Below are 21540 nucleotides of genomic sequence, written 5' to 3'. Positions count from 1 at the left end.
AGTCAAATTTGAAAAGCAGAGCAAATAGCAGAAAAGTTATTTAAAATAAATCAATACGGTTAACTGCATAAAATAGCCAAAACAAGCAAATAAACAAAAATGCAATTAACTCCAAAAACTTTAAAAGCAAAACAAAGAAAAGGCTGCATTTCCAGCAAAATTTGCACATGATTAATTTGCGTTAAAAAAGTCAATCAAGCAATTTAGTTCAAATTCTTCAGAGCATGCATGCACTGATTCTTTTAAACAATTCCTACCTGATTTCCAATTGTGTTTTTCTTGTGAACCTGACTGCTTCTCTGCTGAGCACTGAGAAAAGCAAAGGAGAGTAGCACTGAAGAAACTCATAAGATTTTTTTTCTGAGCAAGTAACAGATACTAAAATAAATACAGGCATTAAATATATATCAACTGAGGCAGAGCTAATATAAAAAATCCAGGTCAGTTTAATTCTGGAAGCAAAACCAACTCAGTGGAACTTCTAGAACCAACCAGAATCACAAATCAAACCAATCACAAATCAAAAATATAAAAAAATAATACACCACAGGAAGAAAAGTTGTATTGCTATGTTAATAATGGTATTTGTGATGTCCCACAGGTATACAAGATTGTAGCACTAAAAATTGATAGCACTTTTTGAGTGTATGTCATGTTCTAAGCACTTACAGGTATTGGTGATTTTATTTAAATTTTAACCCTGTGAGGTATTTACCAATAGTAACAGATGGAGAGACTGAGTCACAGGGACGCTCACTGTCTTTCCCAAAGTTACTCAGCTAACAAGTGCTGGTACAGCTTGGACCCATCTTGCCAATACTAGACTCATATGTTTCCAACAACTCAACATTTCCAACTGGATGTCTAATGGGCATCTCAAACTTAATCTACCAAAACTGAACTCGTGATATCCTCCCTAAATTCCTTTCTATCTACATTCTTCCCCTTCTTAATTAGTGGCAATTCCTCATTTCCAAGTGCTTAAGCCAAATCCTTGGTTCCTCTTTCTATTACTTCCACATTAAATCATCAAAAAATGTTATTGAATCTACTTCTCAAAATGTATTTAAAACAGCATCTTTTTACCACTTCCATTGCTACCACCTTGGTTTAAGCCACCATTATCTCTTACTTGCACCATTACAATCACTTACTCTTTGGTCTCTGCTTACACATGTGTCCCCATAATGTCTAGTCTCAACACAGAAGCCAGAGTGATACTTTTAAAAGGGGGTTCATGTCATTCTTCTCCTCAAAACCCTCTACTGTTGTGTAACACAACTATACTCAGGGTAAAAGTCAAAACTCTTACAATGGTCTGCAAAGTCCCTGAACCCCACTCTCACCTCTTTGACTCATCTCCCCCTGTTTTCTACTTTTTTCATTAAAGAGGTTCAGCCATACTGATCTTTTTTTTTTTTTAACCTCACCAGGCACACTCCCACCTCAAAGACTTTACACTAGCTCCTCCACCAGCCTTAAAGATACACTCCCACCATATACCTGCATGGCTCCCAACACCATCTCCTTCAAGTCTTCATTCAAATTTATCTTTTCTGTGAGACCTATCACAACCACCCTGTTTAAGATTGAATGCTTCCCTTCCTCTAGGAGTCTCATTCTCATTATGCTATTTTATTTTTCTCTATGGCATTTTTCACCTTAAAACACACTATAGTTTCCACTGATTTTTTTGTGTATGTTTATTATCTGCCTCCCTCCGTTAGAATGAAAGCTCCTTGTGAGCAGGGGGTTTTGCCTGTTTCATTCACTGCTATAACCCCAGTGCATAGAAACTACCTGGTGCATAGCTGGCTTCAACAAATATCTGTTGAATGAGAAATCCAATGAGGCTGGTATTATGACATAAGCACAGAGGAGATGAGATTCCAGATATGGCCCCAACATTTAACTCCAGAGTTCTCATGATTAGGCACTATGTTACTCTGTCTCTCAAAAGAATAAAGGCTTTCTTTCAATGAGTCCATGAGTAAACACATATCAATATAAGACAATACAACTCATTTTGGTTATTTTGAGAAGATTAGCAATACTGAGCCCTCTGACTAGTTGTTTAGCTGTTTATAAAAGCTGTTTCAGAGGTCAATGAAATAGTCGAAAACAGAGAAAAGGTAGGTTTAGGTCATCAGTCAACTGTTTAAAGTAGTGGGATATTATAGTTCAGTAATACATCAGAAATCAACACCACACTTAGAGCAGTTGTTCAAAATGGCAATCTTTTATAATCTCCCATGATGTATTTAAGCTGTTTCCCCTTACACTCATAAAAAACTATATACTACATATACCTGAGGGAGGGGAAGAGGTAGGAGCTGAAAGGCCACACTGTATTTGATTACTTAAGATATTTTGTGTGCAGCTTTCTTTTTCACTTTGCTAATTTCAGAGTTTAGCTTTGCTCCTTCAGTTCTTATTTTTCTAGTTTTTAGTTAAATGTGTAATTTCCTTAATCACTATGAGATTCACCTCTCTCTAACCTTCTCTTCATAATCCACATCTATATTACTCAGGTATTTGTGGTGAGGTTGTGAACGAGGTGAAGGTTGGGTCTGTGGCCCACACTGACTTCTGACTGTCCACCGTTCCCTGAGGCACAGAGTGTATCTAAACTACTACTCCTCCTGGGGCTTCAGACCCCATGCTTTCTTTCTCCAGGATCCTCCAAGCTTTCCTCTCTCTTCTGGAAAGAAATGGGAAAACTACTACTACAATGTGACCATGCCTTCTTCATGGATATGGCCATCTCTCCCAAGCATCTACTTGTGTTTTGGAGTTCTTTTAAGGGGAACTGTTTTAAAATAAACCACGGACTAGTAGTGGTAACTTCAAACTATGGCAGGCTTACAGGTGTTTACTTTGGAGTAGGTGAACTATTGGTGACCCTCAAATTATCTATGGGTCTCCTTAAAATCATATAAAAGAAGCTGAATATAAAGCAAAAAATAGATTGTGGATAACTCCTTATACTAACTTCGGCAAACACTATGACCTAAATGGACCTTAGTTTCTTGGCTTTCTTGGCTATAAAGTGTGTGTGTGTGTGTTAAGAGACAGACAGACAGAGACAAGGAGTGAGGGATTGTACTAGGCACTTCTTAAGTGCCTTTTAGATCCAAGATTCCTTGAGATGCAAAGTCACACTCAGATGCTTATGAAATCTATCAGAAAAGACGTTCCGCTGAGAAAGAATATTCAGCTACTAAATAATGCATGTATAGGATCTATCACTTGTAACAATATTCAGGGGGAAAAGATATTTATTTTATAAGCTAATCTCAGATATTAGGGTTAGAACAAATACTAAATCACCTTATTTTTCACCTAAAAACAATAATCTTTTTTGCAGGAACTGGTCCCCTGAATCCAACGATACTGCCATTGATGATGTATTTAGGTACTTAAGGTTACTCCATTAAATGACATAATAAAAAATAATAATAAGCTGCCTAGTTAGAAAATATCCTTTATCATAATCCTTAGGAATGTAATGATAACTGAACTGAAAGTATCTCAAAATACTTATTTTAAAATGTGTTCACAGAAAACCACGTAAGGACGTGGAAGTTCATTTAAGTCTTTGGATATATCCTTGGTGATAGGTCTTTAACTGGTTATCTCTGCAATACTGTACAACACAGCTACATATAATGTTTTAATTTGACACAAGTGAAAAACTTTAGGGTATCAATTATCCGAAAGGCACTCTGTGGAACATATAAACATAAATAAGGTATGGTCCTTGTAATGAGAGCCTACAGTTTATCTGGTGTGGGTAGTGATACACATACACAAAACACAAATAACAAAGGGATAAGCTCTGAAAGAATAAATATGTGAAGCTGCAATAGAAAGCCAATAAAAGTGCCTCTGTTTCAAACATGGGATATAATTACCACCATATCTTATTATCTGTGTGTATATTTGTTATTAAACATATAAATTCCTACTACACACAAGTCACTGTGGAAGCCTTCACAAGAACATTAAAACACATGAGAACAAACTAGGTTAATTAGTTTAATGTTGAGACATAATGATTTTCAAAGTATACAACAAGATGTTTAAATTGTATAAAAATAAGAGCACACTGAAAGGCATGCAAAGAAAAGTAATCCACTTTTACCTCAGCTCAAAAAGATTTTTTTGCATTATTTGTTTCTATCCATGTCCATGTGCATATGCAATAAAAGACTATAATAATAGAAGAATGTGCCAAGGGGTATGTTTGACCATTTATCAAATAAATCACACACGGTAATTTCTCTGAATGCTCAGAAACAAAAAAGATCATTTTGGTCTGATCTGATTTGAGATTTTCATAGAAAACTTGAAGTAAAGTTTTAATAGAGGAGGAAAATCAACTGCATTCTAAGAGAATGCAGTAGCATATGCAAAGCTAGTAGGTAGAAAGATGGGGCATGTAGGGAAGCTGTACAAAGAAAAATTATTATAGCAAAAATTATAGGACCAGAGAAGGGTTTGTAAATGACCTTAAAAGCCACCTAGTACAATAACTCTATGTTAGGGCCAATTATTGAGAATTTGGTCATTACACTGAAGGCAGCAGAAAATATTTAAAATTTCTGAGCCAGAAAGTCGCATGATCAAAGAAGTGTTTTATTAAATAATACCTCCCTGAAATAGGCAGTATCGACTCTGAACCAGGGAAGACAGGAAGCAGTCAGCCTTAACCCCTCCCTATGACCGTTGGAATCCTGCCCAGCCTTCCCATGAACTCCACAAGCTCTGGGTCTGTGCCTGTATTCTATAAACAGGACTATGTTATAGGCAGGTCTCTAACTCCCCTCCAACAAGGTCTGCTCCCTGATGGCCAATGATGTATTGCATTAATTAGTATCTCACCTCTCTCACCACTTGCATGGTTTATAGTAATTTCTTAAGAAATTTTTGTGGAAAATATTTTGATACCAAGGTTATTGGACAGCAAGGAGGTCAAACAAGTAAATCCTAAAGGAAATCAACTCTAAATATTCATTGGAAGGACTGATGTTGAAGCTGAAGCTCCAATACTTTGACCACCTGATGCAAAGAGCTGACTTACTGGAAAAGACCCTGATGCTGGGAAGACTGAAGGCAGGAGGAGAAGGAGATGGCAGAGGATGAGATGATTGGATGGCATCACCAACTCAATGGACTCAATGAGTTTAAGCAAACTCCAGGAGATTGTGAAGGACAGGGAAGCTTGGCATGCTGCAGTCCACAGAGTCGCAGAGTCGGACATGACTGAGTGACTGAACAACAACTGGAGTTATTTACAACCAGATTCTTAATGTTTCTCTGCAATAGGAAATTTAGACAATTTGAAGATGTGTGCCATAGACATATGCTGCAGCAAGAGTATAGTGCATTTAGGAATCCAAAAGCAGTCAGTCTGGCTACAGCACAGAGTTAGGGGGTGGAATAGAGAGGAATAGTAACAATAGAATAGGCTGACGAGATAAGCAAAAGACATATTCTGTAGGGCCTTGGAAACCACACTAACAAGTTTAGACTTTATTCTGAAAGTAACAGGAATCCCAGAAGGAATAAGAAAGAACATGACAAGGGGCAAAAAGACTGTTGAAATAATCCAATCAAAAGAAGACTAACTTTATTATTATTTTTTTTTAAGAAGACTAACTTTAGTAGTAGCAATAGTGATGGGAAGAAATGGACAAATTCAAAAAATATTATAGGGTAGAATCATATGGACCTGGTTAAGACGGAAGGAAATAAGGATGAGGGGAACAAAGAGTAAAGAAAGGCACTCAGGTTTCTGATTGAGCAACTGGGAGTTACCACCCACAGAGAGTGGGAACAATGGAGGAAGAGTAAATTATATCAAATGATGAGTTTAATTTAGGAATACTGAGTTGAGGCTTCCATTGGATATACAAGTAGAGATGTCCAGGATATAGTGAAATATGGTAACAGTCCAAGAAAAAGTTCTGGAATGGAGATCTAGATTTAGAGGAATCAGATAAAGCTGGTAACTGAAACCACTGCAGGGGGTAACACAGACAGGGACAGGGCAATGAGTGAGAAAGGGGTCTACAGGAGAATACTGATAAAAGTAGTTCTTAAGCCATGATCAGAGGATAAAGAGTTCCAAAACAAAAATGAGAAGGAATGGCTAGAGCATAAAGAGAAAAGTCAATGGAGAAGGAAATGGCAATCCACTCCAGTATTCTTGCCTGGAAAATCCCATGGCCAGAGGAGCCTGGCGGGCTACAGTCCAAAAGTCTGAGATGACTTAGCAACTAAACCACCACCACTGCATAGTTCAGGTACATTTTCCCTCAGAGAAGGTTAAGAATCAATAAAGTATCAATTTTTCTCTAATTAAGGTGGATCAGTGATTGAGAAGCAGTGCTTTGATCCCAGCTGTACACACATTATTGTGGGACATCCACTTCGCAGCGAGAAGTATTTAGCCTCAGTGGCTGCGGGAAAGTGGGTACTCCATCACTCCTACCTTGAAGCTTGTAGGACTGCTGGGTGCTTCATGTCGGAAGAAGACTACGAGTGGGGAAGTAGTTCCATACTGATGTTTCGACTGGAATCAATGTACAGCAACGAAAACTAGCCCTTGCAGCAATGAGATGGAGGAAAAAAATCCAGCAAAGACAAGAATCAGGCATTATGGAGGGGGCATTTAGCGGGTGGAAAGTTATTTTACATGTTGATCAGTCCCGAGAATCAGGATTCAAACGCCTACTTCAGTCAGGAGGAGCAAAGGTGCTGCCTGGTTATTCTGTATCTTTATTTAAAGAAGCTACACATCTCTTTTATGACTTTAATAAACAGAAACCAGATGACTCAGGAGTTAATATAGCAGAAGCTGCTGCCCAGAATGTATACTGCTTGAAAACAGAATACATTGCTGATTTTCTTATGCAGGAATTCCCTCCTCAAGTAGAAAATTACTGTCTACCAGAAGCTGCTTTATTTCTTCAGAATAAAAAGGAACCTGGGCCTGGATTCTCACAAAAGAGGAAAGCCCCTACAGAAAAAAATAAAATCAAACGACCCAGAGTACAGTAATTATATTTACTCAGTTACCAAACATTAAATGTTTTTTAAATTAAAAAAAAAGAGAGAGAAAAGTCAGGAGACAATGGAGGGCTATTGAAGCAAGAAGATTATAAACAGTTGCTGAGGGTCCCAGGAATGCAACCTATCACAAGTAGGCTTGGCTCCATCCAATTAGATGGAAGCCAAAGGAAGAAGAAAACCACATGATATTGATGTCCTTGAGGGATCTTTAGTGAAGTTTCAGGCTAATTATTATGCAAGAAAACCCTACAGAAATTGGGGACCTATAAAAGAAAGATAACTTACCTCCTAAGACTCATTTTAAAGATGAAAAAGTTTAAAATAACAGATTTGAAAATGAAATCTTCATTTCATTTTCAAGTCCACTTATTTTTAAATAGTGCTTGTCCACTTATTTTTAAATAGTGCTTGTCCACTTATTTTTAAATAGTGCAAGTCCAATTATTTTTAAATAGTGCTTGAAACACTGGAATTTGTATCTTTTTTAAATAGGTAATGATATTAATAACATCCTTGAAGTTACTCAGGCCTATATTTCTACCTGATAACAGTCCTAGTAAGCGACCAAGCATTAAATTCCTAAATTAGCAAAGGAATCAAAAGAAGGATCTTGCTATAATCTAATACCTAAATTTTAATTCCGTAAGAGAAAGAACACTCTCTTATAAGAATAGGAACTAGAGACATCATAATAATGGAGCAAGATTATCTATTAGGGACACAGAAAAAAATATAAAGGGAAATATCACAATTGTTCCGGAATTTGGTACCAAGGTTCACATATACTTTCTTTTGTAAAATGGTAACAGAGGCATTCCAGGGGATCAGGAAAGAGATATAATGATTGTTACCACCCATAGAATTTTCATGGTGCTCACATAACAAGAACTGAAATCTGCACACCATCATTTCAACTGTGAGAAAACAGGTGGAGAGACCTACTCAGCAGATTGAAAAACAGACCTCAGTCTGCTGCTTGTGGCATACAGATATTATTCTAACGGTCTGTATCTGGAGCCCATTTTTCTTAAACCACTGGACTGCATAAATCTTAGTAACTCTGAAGGCAAACTGTGCCCATGAAAATGGAGAAGAGCAGAAGAATTTGAAAGTTCACTCCCCAAGGCATTCAGCTATCAAGTTTGCTTTCTATTCAGACAACAGGATTACTGAGAAAGAGAGGAAGTGAATAAAGGAATAATTAGAATAGCTCATTCTCTTAAATAACAAAAACTAATTATGTTGTATTAGGAAAAATAGAATGTAGGGGTTTTTTTTTTCCCAACCGGGAAGAATGACAGATTAAAATCCTAAAGTCATGAGGAAAATTAACATTTCCTTCTGGAATACTAAACTTTTAGGTTCAGAAACTATATTACAACTGAAAAATCAAGCCTTCAGAAATCAGGAAATTCCAAAGTATGTCTACAGCAGTGCTTACTTGGACGCGTTACACATGGTACATATTTTACGGTCCATGTTTAACAAATAGCTGGGAGATGGAAAAAAAAAAAAGTTCCATATATTCAACATGGCAGAATAAACTCTATAGCAGAAAGAAGAAGTGAGATGTCCTGAACACTACTCTGTGACTTAATTTTCCGTTAATCTAATTTTAGCAATTTGTTTTCCTTTTTTTGGTAATTTTTAGAACAAAAAGTCATCCCAGTTAGAAAAAAAAAAACTGCATGTGTAAAATACTCTGGACATCACCATCCTATAAATCTTGAGGGGTGGTCCTCCTCTTTTGGCAAATCTCTAAAAATCTTATGAAATTAATCTTTATTTTCCTCAACTCCAGACCTTAATTTTCTATCTTCAGAACTTAAAAATACTTACATAATTGTCTTCAAATATGGCTGGACTTTTCTTCCTTGATGGAAACAGCATTCCTGCCAACTTTAAAATTTATAGCTACAACCATATTTTTTTAATTTTTAAAAGCACACACACAAAAAATACCACAACCCCTCAAAGTGATTTTGAAATGAACATTTCTTCATCATCATAATTATCCCATGTCACACTGAAATATACTCCAACTTGGCATCCAAAAGGAAAGAACATTTACCTCTGAGTCCCAGTGCAAAATATTACATTTGGAGATAACATCTGCAACTAAAAAATCTTTTAGTGGCAATCATAATCCAGTCATTAAAATGTCATAATGAAGTGAAACTGTGCATCTTGTAGAACAAAATTCCCCCGTGTGCATATATATGTGTATAAATGTGTATGTATGGCACTTTCCCAGTTTTACAGACTACACCACAGTTTTCAAAAGTACTTTCACATAATTTCTGACAATCCTGAAAGGTATATAGCACAGGGATTTTTTTTTTATTATTATTCCATTTGATAGAGCAATAAACTGAGATACAGAGAGGCTAAGTGACTTGCCAAAACCCAAACCTCATTAGCGCCAAATCCTGGAAAAAGAATTCAGACCACTGACTCCCAGACCAGCCCTTCAAATGGAAGTTTAGGTGTTCAGTTTAAATTAGATGAGAAATGTGCAAAGTTGCTGGGTTTCTAAAGCAGTTTGAACAATGCTTCATTTTAGTCCCCCAATATCATAAAAGTTCATAATCTATCTCATCGCTGGAAAAATGGGGCTGTTAACTGGATTAGAGAGAGACTGCACCAAAAGGCTGCACTGAAAGTATTTTCATTTGCAAAACTACATACCTTTGAAAGCCTAACCAACATAATAATTTAGTTCAACAGCTTCTGCGGTAGAAAATATTAAAATTTACTGGAGAATATAAACTCTGAACATTTATCTTTAAAAATAAGTACTAGAAGGGAAAACATTTCAAGGAGAACATAGGGGTGAAATTTAAATTGTTGTGCTGGTTACAAAAATGTGTTCAAAATTTGAATCTTTCCAAACTGGTTATCATTTTTTTCTATCTTTCATCCTTGAGTTGAGATAATCACAACAGAACAGCACTGTAATATCCTTTTCACTTTTAAGTTATGGTGTCGAGTTTATATCTACATCTGCTACATTTTTATAAGAATCCAACAGGCATTTGTAACCAATAAGAAATCAACATGAAAGGCAGCATTCCTGTTATTTCGAATGACTCAAGGATTTCTTTTTCTTTGAAATTCCTCAAAGAAGCAAGTGAGAATGTGTCAGTTTAAATTTTTACATGTGTTTCTCTGTATTTTTCAATTATTAAGCAACCTCTAAAAGATAATTTTTTTTCTTTTGTTCTTATTCCCCACCACCACTGAAGCAATTAGAGTAGAGCCCGGGCACAGGCCACAGGGTATTCACTGACTATGCAGAAAATCATGTAGAAATTCTTGGGTCCCTTTTCCAGGCCTAGGGACAAGAAGGCACATCAGAGTCTAGGTTTCTTCCCACTGGTCATCTTGCAGAAGGAAATGAGCAATTCAGATGGTGAGAGTTAGGAGGGCTAGAATACAGGGAAGCAGGTCTGTGTGATATGTCTGTAGAATAAATACCTATTTTGAAGCTGGAGTGGGCAGTGTGGCTAAAAAGATAGTTTTCCAAAGGAACACATTAATCACTGTGTTCTAACAACTTTATACTAAGTCACAGACAGAAAACAGTTTCAAAAAACTAATGTACCAAAAACAAAAATTAGTATACCACTACTGGTTAGGCCAAGTCTAGAATGAGACAATTTTCTGTTGAATAACTATGTTCTTCCTTTCCAAAACATGTCTATAAATTCCTTAGGCCACTGTTTAGTTTAGATCACATGACCTAAATATCTGTTTCCTCAAAGTCAAAATGCAAAACTAGGTCAGTCTAGCTTTACATTTTCTTGTGTCTTATTTTTTTCATTTGTCCCTGTTCTTGAATACACAGTACAAGTAACAGTATATAGGCCTCTTTGTTTTTTATATAAATTATATTTTATATACTTAAAGTTGGAATCACTCACATGCCATTAGCATATTTTAGAGTTGGAATCAAAATTCTTTGAAAGCAATTAGAAAACTGATTCCACTGAAGTGCAGAAAAAAATGGTAAATTTAGGGTCTTGAAAATGTCACACAATAAGTAACCAACCTTGAATAATTAATAAAAATGTTTCCCTGACAATATCTGTGAATACAGCAATAAAATATTGGCATATAATGGAGTACGTGTATAATAGAATGGCAATAAATAGACAAGCTTATATAAAGTATATACACTTCATAGACAAGAGAACGTTCATCTAAAACTACTACATCTAAGTTCACAAAAGACAGTTTTAAAAATAAGCCTCCATGTTCTGATTTGTGTGTGTGTGTGTGTGTGTGTGTGTGTGTGTGTGTGTGTGTGTGTGTGTGTGTGTGTGTGTGTGCGCACGCGCTCTGTTGCTCAGTCATGTCCAACTCTTTGCGACCCCATGGACTGTAGCCTGCCAGGCTCCTCTGTCCACAGGATTTTCCTGGCAAGAATACTGGAGTAGGTTGCCATTTCCTCCTCCAGGGGATCTTCCCAACCCAGGAATCAAACCTGTATCTCCTGAGTCTCCTGCATTGGCAGGCAGAGCCTGCCACTGAGCCACCTTGGAAGTCCCATATTCTGACTTAGGGATGTCCAAATAGCATGTATACTGTGAACCATGCTTGATATTTCAAATTTATGTGAGAAATTACTCCCAAACTGATTTTAAATGTGCATCTGTTACTGCTTATCTATGGGGGCTCAAGTACAAACTGCAGATCATCATCCAAAAACAAGGAGTATCTGAGCTACATATGATTTCACATGCTGCACAATAAGGAAGTCAGCTCCCTTAGCCAGAGAACATGACCCCGAGGCCTTGAGGCTCAAATCTCCTCAGTAGGTTGACTCAGAGTTAATCCTGACACAGAATGTACTCTCGAAAGATGATGAGGTTGTAGGAGAAATTCATAATGTATATTTGAGACAAACCAGCAGGAGAAACACATAAGACAGTCAAGGATTTTCACGTACTTTGCAAAGCCAATGAAATCTTCATGGTTGGTGTTGATGTAGGAGACTTGGATGTCGATCAACAGCAGCACCTATAAGTCAAAGAAAATCACTTCAGTAAAAACCCATCTTAAATATTCTCAAACACTAAATTCACTAATTGTCTACAAATTATTTATCTTTATTCAATTTTAAAAGGATGTTTCAGTTAGAATGAAAAGTTGCACTAATTTTTTTCATTACACTCTCATAATTTTTACTCTAAATTCAAAAACAAAAAAATCTATGTGAAACATCTGAGTCACACTTGAAGACAACAGCATTATAGTTTACAAGCATGTACTCTTTGCCAGCTTAACACAGAACCTAGAATTATTCTATGCCTCTAAAATGTAGGTGTAACATTCAAAAGGACATGTGTATAAAAAGACACATGGCAAAAAGGCCACAGGGAGCTGCTCAGAGCACTCTGTTCCTGCAGACACTATACATTAGCCACAAAATAGCAACATCATCTCTTGTTTCTCCTCTGTTCTCCTAACTCCTTAAGCTCCCTCTAGGCAAGAAGGAGAAGTATCCCATCAACCAACTCAAAAAGGCAATATCCAAATAAATAGAAAGCCTCCTTGAGATCAATAGGCTTCATTGAAGGTGACTTCTGAGTGCATCAAAGCCCCACGATAACAGGTCACTGGCAAAGTCTATGTAATGCTCCCCAGTAGGTGCTTCATCAAGATAGCCTTCTCTGATCCTTGCCCAAGACCTGCTTGGATCACGCTACTTACTCTCATATAATCTATATATCATGGCTATATTTTTATTTATTAAACCCTATACTTTTCCTTGAGGTGTTTACCACAAATGTGATTAATTATTTATACTATATTTTGTTTGATGTTTTGCTTCCCTACAAGACAGTCAGCTCCATGGAGGCAGAGATTATACTTATCTTGTTCATCACTTTATTCACAGAATCTAGCATGATACACAAAACACATGCCTGATAAATAGTTTTGGCTGTAAATTCCATAACTATCTAGCAGCCTTGAAGAACAGTTTACTTTAAAAGGAGCAATTTATTCCCATATAGTTAATACATGGCCAAGTATTTTTGTTTCTCACTCATTACCCAATGCTCTGGTCTCTGCTTTTATGGCTAATCTCAGTTGGTCATCTGACCAAATATTATGGTGAACCCCAAGGGGCCTACCAAAAAAGAGTAAATGAATCACCCCAAACCATCCCCACTACCAACATAAAGTTAATACCCAGGCACTATTGGGTCAACGATATCATACTTGTAAGAAAATTTTCATAGCATCATATAGTTTTGTTTCTTCACTTAATTAAGAAAGCTAAAGAGTTAGGAGAAGTGATAGTTATGAGATTATCTGTGACACTGCCACTATTCTCCCTACAATAAGGCCAGATTCTATTAAATTTTATACCCCCAAATCCATTTGGCCAGGAGTCTGGATCAATAAACCATAATGTTTAAGCACAAACAAATAGCTGTCACCATAAAGAGAAAAATATCTACATAATTCTCAGCATCGCCAAAGGCTGTCATGAGTATCTTGGCTGTTCACGCACATTCACTTGGATTGCAGCACAGGGGAAAAGTGAAAGAAAAATTGCAACTATGGCTGTTCTCATTCATATTCCTGGAAACTGGGAGTCTGTGTTCATCCTAGGAAAAGAGCCAGGTCGCATGTGGGGGATGGAAAGGAAAATAGGACATTTTTTCCTCCTTCTTTTCACTCTCTGAGTTTCTCACTACCTTTCCCACCCACAGCTATTGAATATTTAGTTGAAGAAAAGTAAAGCTACTCCTGGTAGCAGTAATCACCCACAAAGTCAATCATTTCAACATGCATTTAGATGTATGGGAGCACCTGGAATAACAGCAGGCACACATCGAAGTTCCAAAATACCCTCTGTTTCAGAAAAAAGTTCACAGATAGATTTATGGTTTTTCATAATTTTAATTCTCAAGAATTTTTCCCCCAAGAAGTTTCCAGAGCAGAAGCTTGTAATAATTCCATTTTTTGAGAAAACTGCAAGAATACCTCAGAGCAGTTCTCATACAGAGGCCTAAGGAAATGGGTCACTCTCTGACCAATTACTTCAGAAGTAACATATGCCCTCAAGCAGCATAAAGTTCAGAACTCAAATGTGAAATCTATGCAAACTGACATGTTCACATTACCAAAAACATGCACGTTTTTTCTACACCACAGATGTCTGTATTACTGGTAGCAAACACCAGTTTCTTCAGGTGGTTAACTGTCAGACCAGGCCACCTGAGACAGTCACTTAGAAGGGAGATGCTTGTTCCCTCTCTTAACTCCCTTTGGGGAATGAATTAATCACTTCAAAATTAGAAAGAAAAAAAGAGTTCTCATATCCACTGTGTGTCATAGACCTTTAGGAATAACAACAAGGATGACTTAATGAAGAATTAAGGACGTTATTTGGATTACTTTATTTCATGTTCACAAAATGCCTATGAGTTAACTACCATTATTATTCACTTCCAGATGAGGAGACTCAAGTGTAAATAACTTGTTCATTTACACAGAAAGTAAAATGATAGAGCTTGGATTTGAACTCAGGCAGTCTGAACCCAGAGCCCACAGTCTTCATGACAATAAGTTTGTCATTTAAGTAAAACAAATCTCTGAAACATGAAACATCAAGAAGTTAACAACTGATTTAGACATAAACACGAAAGATAATTAAGATAATAATTGTACTATTTTTTTCCTTGGTATTTTTTTTTACATAGGATCCCTAAGAGTTAAGTAGAATGTATTATCATTTGAATTGCATTGAATAAATACAAATTAAAATGTTTATCTTATTTACTTAAGGTCAGGAGTACAGCTGATACCAGAATTTGTTTCTTGGTCCAGCAGCAGGCATGACATCAGGTATGCAGGGGAATTCCTGGTCTTGAGTCGTATATCCTGAGGACCCAGGTTAGTTTTTACTGACTCATAAGTAAATATTAATTTGTTTATCTCCACTAATTCACAAAGCCTATTTTCTTCCACTTGTGATCTACGCATGTTGCACATGTCTCTCTCCCCACGGTTTGTGTCTACCTCTCTCTTCTATTCTGCCTTCCTCCTTTTACCCAGTTCTTTCTCTCCTCCTTTGCAACTCACTCAAGAACCACAAAATCCCAGAATTCTAACTTACAGAGGACTTCAGAGATCATATAGACCAACATTTCAACACTGTACATGAGAAAACAACAGTCCCGAGAAGTGATTTGCTCAAGAACACATTATTCTCTGATGAACATGTGGCTGGAGGCCAGTGTCCTCTCCACACGGTCACACTTGCAGCTGCGTCCTGGAATTGAAGAGCATCTGAAAACCTTTTTGCTTCCCTTTATAAAATGCTATAAGTAACTAAGAAAACATCTACCTAAATTTAAGAAGCTTCTATTATTTTCATGTAGTCCTTTTTTAACGAATTATCCTCACCTGAAAATAATCTTTCATTCGTAGAGTTAGCCAAGATTCAAAGACAATTTAAAGGTCACTGTTTATCAACCATATGTATAAATAGTTACAAAATAGAAATGCTTAAAACATTATATCCTTAATGTTTTAAATTATTTAAATATTTAAATAATTATTTAAAATTTTTATATATAATTTAAATATCCTTAAACATTTTTATTTTTTTAGTCATAGGTTCCATGGATAAGTTGATGAATAGCTTTATCCAGTCTCTTCAAGCAAAAAAATAAAATAAAAGCACTAAATATTCTACAAAACATTTTAGGAATTTATGAATATTTTGGTGCCCATCTGTGCCCATTAAAAGTTAAGACATCCTATCTCAAAGAAAAAATGTGGTATGTTTCTGGATTAGTGGTTTTCAAAATGGAGTGTGCATTAATACATGCCCAGGGTATGTATTCATAGAGCATGATGATTCATAGAGCATTGAGGAAAAAATAGTGGAAGTCCTATTACTGTCTTTTAAATGTTATCTTTCTAAAGCCTTTATATATGTTTATATTTTTAACATACATAAGATGTTAGTATAGCAAAACATGTATAATATTCATAAATAAATAAAAATAAACATATGTGGTAGTGTTCTCAGTTCTTTTTTTTTTCCATTCAGGGATACTCCAACTCTTGGAGACCACCAAGCAACCTTGGAGAGACCTTCCACTTCCCACAACGACCCTGCCCACCAGGGAAGGTCTCTCCTTACCTGGTCCTTTGTCTTCCCTTCTCGCTCACGAATATGGTTAGCAACAATCCTTTCTGTTTCCTCACAGAGTCTGGGGAAGTTTGCCAGCTATCAAGAGAAACAGATCTCAGTGTTAATACTCAAATATTTATACTGCCAAAAAAGAAAGAGATAAGTTATGTTATATTCCAGAAGACATGCATTACCGTTCTGTAAGCAGAAGGGAAATATCCGAAAGAAGAATGGCAGAGTGACAGAAGAGATTTCACAAACTACAAACAGAAGTAACTATATTATCTGAGATAAAACACTTCAAAACCAGCAGAGCAATTCCCTACAAAGAAAACAGAAACCCGGATACCATCCAGCACTCTGCTGTACAGAGCTAGCACTTAATAAAGTTCAAAGATGAAGAAGACAGAAATGAGGATGAAAAGGACGATAATGACTAACATTTATAGAGCGCTTACCACGTTCCAGCACTGCTTGAATTACCTCATTCAAAAATGTACAATAGTCATAAAAGATAGATCTGATTATTAACCTCATTTTATAGAGGAGGAAAGCAAGGCCCAGAGAGGTTAAATAACTTGCCCAAGACTATACAGTTCAAAATCAGAGGAGGTCCTGAATTCCAACCCAAGGACTTTAGAGTTCATGGTCATGTCTATAACTCTTTGAGGATGATTCATTCCATGAACCACAGAGATCATTTTTAAAAAATTCTCCCCTAACATATGGGCTTTTATGTACATATTTTTGGCAAAACTGTAGAAATAATACATGTCAACCACTTATCCCATATAAATTATTCAGGTAATTGTCCAAAATTTAGTTTGCAAAAGTGAATGAATGAATTATAGTTGTTTTCAGTGTAAAGAGGAAGAAGAAAAGGATAATACAAGGATGTTCAAGGAAGTCTAATCTAAAAAGAGGATGTAGTCAGGTAAAGTTGTGCAGGTATGGTTGTGGGAAAAATGGAGCTTGCCAAGCACAGGAACATGTATGAAGGTGCTGAAAAACAGGGACAATAAGTTGTCAAAGAAGTAAAGGAAATTCAGTGCAGAGAGCAAGCAAGTGTGTGGTCTTCAGGCAAAGCTAGAAAGGTAAACAGGGGCCAGATCAGGCAGATCCTTGCAGATCTGTTAGGAATTTTGGGTTCAGGTGGGAAATCATGGGACTTGGACCAGGACAGCAGCAATAGAAATGGAGAAAAGTGGGCAAGTTCATGGCTTATGACAAGCAAACTTTAATTCCATTTATATTAAAAAGCACTTGCAAATTAGTAAGATAACATTAATACCTTACATAAAAACACGCAAAAAAATGACTTAATTGAAAAAGAAATTTAATGGCCAATAAGCAGGGAGAAATATCACACTGTACAAAGAGAGTAATGCAAAGAAAGATAATAACCATTATGTTGTCAAACTGCTATTAATTATTTTTATAAGACAATGCATGTGAAGGTATATTAAAACTAGAACAGTTTAAACTTACTGAAGGGATGTCAATGAGAATAATATTTCTGTTAAGCAATTTGACAATATGTATCAACAATCTTAAAGACACATACAGGCATCAGCCTAATTATTTCATGGGATTCTAAAATAATAAGGAAATTCATCATAGCATTACTTGAAACAGCAACAATAAGACAAATAAACACAATTTTATAAACCACCTAGGTATCCAATGATGTTAAATAAATTAAGGTCTACTAATGGGACATAATAAGTCATTCCAAATAATATCTAATATTTGATTTTTAATACTAATTTATAATATCTAATAACATGATAAAGTGTCTAAAATAGATACTGGGTGAAGAGAAAAATCAGGCTACTAAATACATAATCTGATTACACACAAGTATACACACACACCCACATACACAAACACACAGTCAAAGGCCATCATATATCCTTCAAGGATATAGCCCAAGACCTTAAAAATTCCTAAATTCTTGGGTAATATTATAGCACATAATATTTCCCCTAACTTGTAAGCTTGGTCTCCCTGAAATGTGACTGCTCCATGGTTACTGGTGTCACTGAACACAAGGATTTTTCAGCATGCATGATGTACACCAGTGCCTTGGCAAGATAGCAAACTGCACTACTTCGTGGAACCATTGTAATCACTAATCACATATAAATGGTAAATCATCTTATCCTGTAAGTCTGTGCACAGAAAAGAATCTACACAAATATCAATATCACAAAATGTTAATAGGAACAACCTCTTTGAATGATGGGTTTAGGCATAATTTTAATTTTTTTAACATACATCTCTGCATTTTCCAATTTCTTCTACAATTACAAAAGGTACTTTTATAAAAACATCATTAGAGCATAGAAACCTGGCTACCTGTTCAACTCAAAATTCACAGCCCAGTGTCTTTTTATGAGATCACCAGAAACCACTACCCCTTACTGAGACTCCTAGCTGAATCCTGAGATATGTGTTCCTTTAAGGGCTTATTTCATGAATAACTTCAAGATACAAATGCAGCTTCCATTCTGAGTTCTGGAAACATTCTTTGAGGAAAGTTCTATGATCTCATAGCATCATCCTTTATACTATGAGAACATTGGAAGTTATTTTTTATGTGACCTATAAAAAGTTTCTAAGTATGGAAGAGATAGCTGATGAATGTTTGTCCTTTTCCTTGACTAATGAGAACCTAGGTGGTACATGCAGCACTAACCACTAGCATGCACTAGACCATCAGAGCAATTGCTCCTCCTCTTCACTCAGACATCTTCCCAAGCTATCAGTGCACACTTGCTTTTGATGATAGCCACACTAACAGAGAACCACACTCCTGCAGATAAATGACTGCAAAAGCAATAGTGGCCTGCTGAGTAGGGCTGGAATGCCTATAACAACATTTAGAAAAATGGATTACAGCAGATTATTTCTAAAACACCAAAGAGTGGCAATATAAATATTTATTCAGAAAATAAATACTTGATAGACAAAGGACCCCAGGCTCATATGCAGACATCAATATGTCAAGGAAAGGCCAAAATGACAAGAGTATCTCATGAAGTAGAAACAACTAAGAATCCTCCAACCTACTGCCCTTGGCAGGGGGCTGATTTTTTTGTGTGTCTCCTGATCTTTCCAAGTTCAATTTCACCAAGAAAGGAACCTGCCAGAGTCATATTTTTATATCTATAATTGAGATGTGTTTGGTGTGTTAGTCGCTTAGTTGTGTCCGACTCTTTGTGACCCCATGGACTGTAGCCCACCAGGCTTCTCTGTCCAGGCAAGAATACTGGAGTGGATTGCTATTCCCTTCACCAGAGGAACTTCCCAACTCAGGGATCGAACTCTGGTCTCCTGCATTGCAGGCAGAATCTTTACCGTTTGAGCTACAGGGAAGTCTAAATTGAGTAATTGAGATAACTGAAAGTAAATGGGCCTAAATTCTAGGTGGAACAAAAAGGAAAGAGAACACAGTAGAAGAACTGCCCTCATGGAGGCAAAGGAGGAGAAATATTGAGGAAGACAGTAATCAGTGAAAGATCTAGACATTACTGAAAGGCAGTAATGAAGTTAGTATGGTTTCTCACTGCTTGATCTTAAAAGGTTTGTAGGAGTGTAAAAAGGTTGTGGGAGCACAAAAATCAAAATGATGATTTTAATTCCTGTCCCTCAAATGTAATAGTCCAGTTCCGATTCTTCATGATACATATAGAAAGAAGGCAAAAAAAAAAAAAACACGTCCTACTGACCTTCGAAATGACTTCTGAGTGGGCTTTCTGCAACCCATTTCATTAGCTCATTTAACAGGGTCCCTTTCACTGCTGTTTGCCTGACTCTCTACCTAGCTTCAACAGATACTCAACTGATCACTCACTTCAATCCCTCACTGCTCTTCGATATCTCTTACTGAAGATGCAATCAGTTTTCTCAAATGTTTGTCATTATAATTTTCGATCTCTTTTGCTCTGGATGTTGAATTAAAAGTTTACCACTGTAAGAACACATTTATTTTGTCAGTCATCAAAATTTTAATCACATATGCCAAAATAATATTAACCTAGAAATCACCAACATTAGATTTTTATTCTTGTATTAATTACTTAAATATTCTGCAAATTGACTTATAAAGGATCAAGGAATTAAGGCTTTGCTATTGGATATAGTGATTTTATATTCTTAAATTTATTTCACAATAATTCACTTAAACATTCACTGGGCACATGCAAAAGGTAGCTTTATGTCAAAGCACCTGATCCTAAAAACCACACAGTTTTGAGTGGCAGATTGATTATACAGATAATTGTGATACAAAAGAAAGATCTCACAAAAAGCAAGGAGAAACACAAAGTAGTAAGTTGTTAAATCTGCTCTGAGAAGGCCTCAGAAGACTTGATGCTTAAACAATGATAATAAAGCTTCAGACAAAGCTGAACAACTGTTAAGTGATAAATTACTTCTAAATAGCTTATGTTGAAATTATGCTGCATATTCTTAAATAACGAAGAGTCAATGGAGCAATAATACAACATATATGTATTTAGGAATCAAAAATTTAAATATATAATTTGAAGAGAAAATTTTAATTGTTTTCATTTTAATTTTAATTATGTGCAGAACTGCACATGTTCTGAGACAAAGTATTATAGTACCATCATTTTTTATATACAAAAACATATTTTAATAAAATCCAATGTTTTAAGTATTATTTAGGATAGTGTTTAATTATTTTGATGACACATCAATATAAAAATTTAATTTTAAGCATGGACCACATTTTTCCCTAGAAGAAAAAACATCACTTGAAAGACATTCCTATACAATAAAAATAAATCATAAGCTTATAAAGTGTATTAACCATTGATTAATCAGATCATGAGAGCCATGCTATTAGGTTTCTCTTGGAACAGATACAAGGTCAGGCAAGATTTCTATACCTTCAAGAGGAACTAGTTCAGTGCCTTAAGCAAAGACTCAGGTGATTAGGTAACCATGTGTTCACAGTTGCATACCAAACATAAATGAGAAAATAAACTAAAAATAGAATAAAATTTCTTTTATGTGCATGACCTGAGTTGACTGATTTGGCTGACCTAAAGTTATAGGCTCTGTTTTGATCAAAATGCTATAAACCATTCAGTGTTGGCCATGTACTACAAACTGAGTAGCAATAATGATTTTACTGCTTATGAAAAGTGAAAGAGAAAAAGTGTTAGTCACTCAATTGTGTCCAGCTCTTTTCAACCCCGTGGACTGTAGCCTGCCAGGCTCATAAAAGCATACAATAGTTTCATTCTATTTATGTGAATTAAAGTCTGCCCCCA

At 36.1% G+C, this 21540-nt stretch overlaps 1 protein-coding gene across 5 annotated transcripts in view; it reads right to left on the bottom strand.

Annotated features, from left to right (window-relative positions):
* The window catches only part of DNM3 (dynamin 3), a 614639-nt gene that overhangs the window by 334641 nt on the left and 258458 nt on the right, over nucleotides 1–21540 (bottom strand). For all 5 annotated transcript variants that reach the window (XM_065935707.1, XM_065935708.1, XM_065935705.1 and 2 more), the window contains exons 11-13: nucleotides 16247–16333; nucleotides 12029–12099; nucleotides 258–309 (exon numbers count right to left, since the gene is read on the bottom strand). In XM_065935707.1, coding sequence (XP_065791779.1) covers nucleotides 258–309; nucleotides 12029–12099; nucleotides 16247–16333 — 210 coding nt within the window. The remainder of the gene's footprint in view (nucleotides 1–257; nucleotides 310–12028; nucleotides 12100–16246; nucleotides 16334–21540) is intronic.

The sequence above is a fragment of the Muntiacus reevesi genome, chromosome 5 (assembly GCF_963930625.1).
Source record: "Muntiacus reevesi chromosome 5, mMunRee1.1, whole genome shotgun sequence".
NCBI lineage: Eukaryota > Metazoa > Chordata > Mammalia > Artiodactyla > Cervidae > Muntiacus > Muntiacus reevesi.
This window is presented reverse-complemented; position numbering and strand designations above follow the sequence as displayed.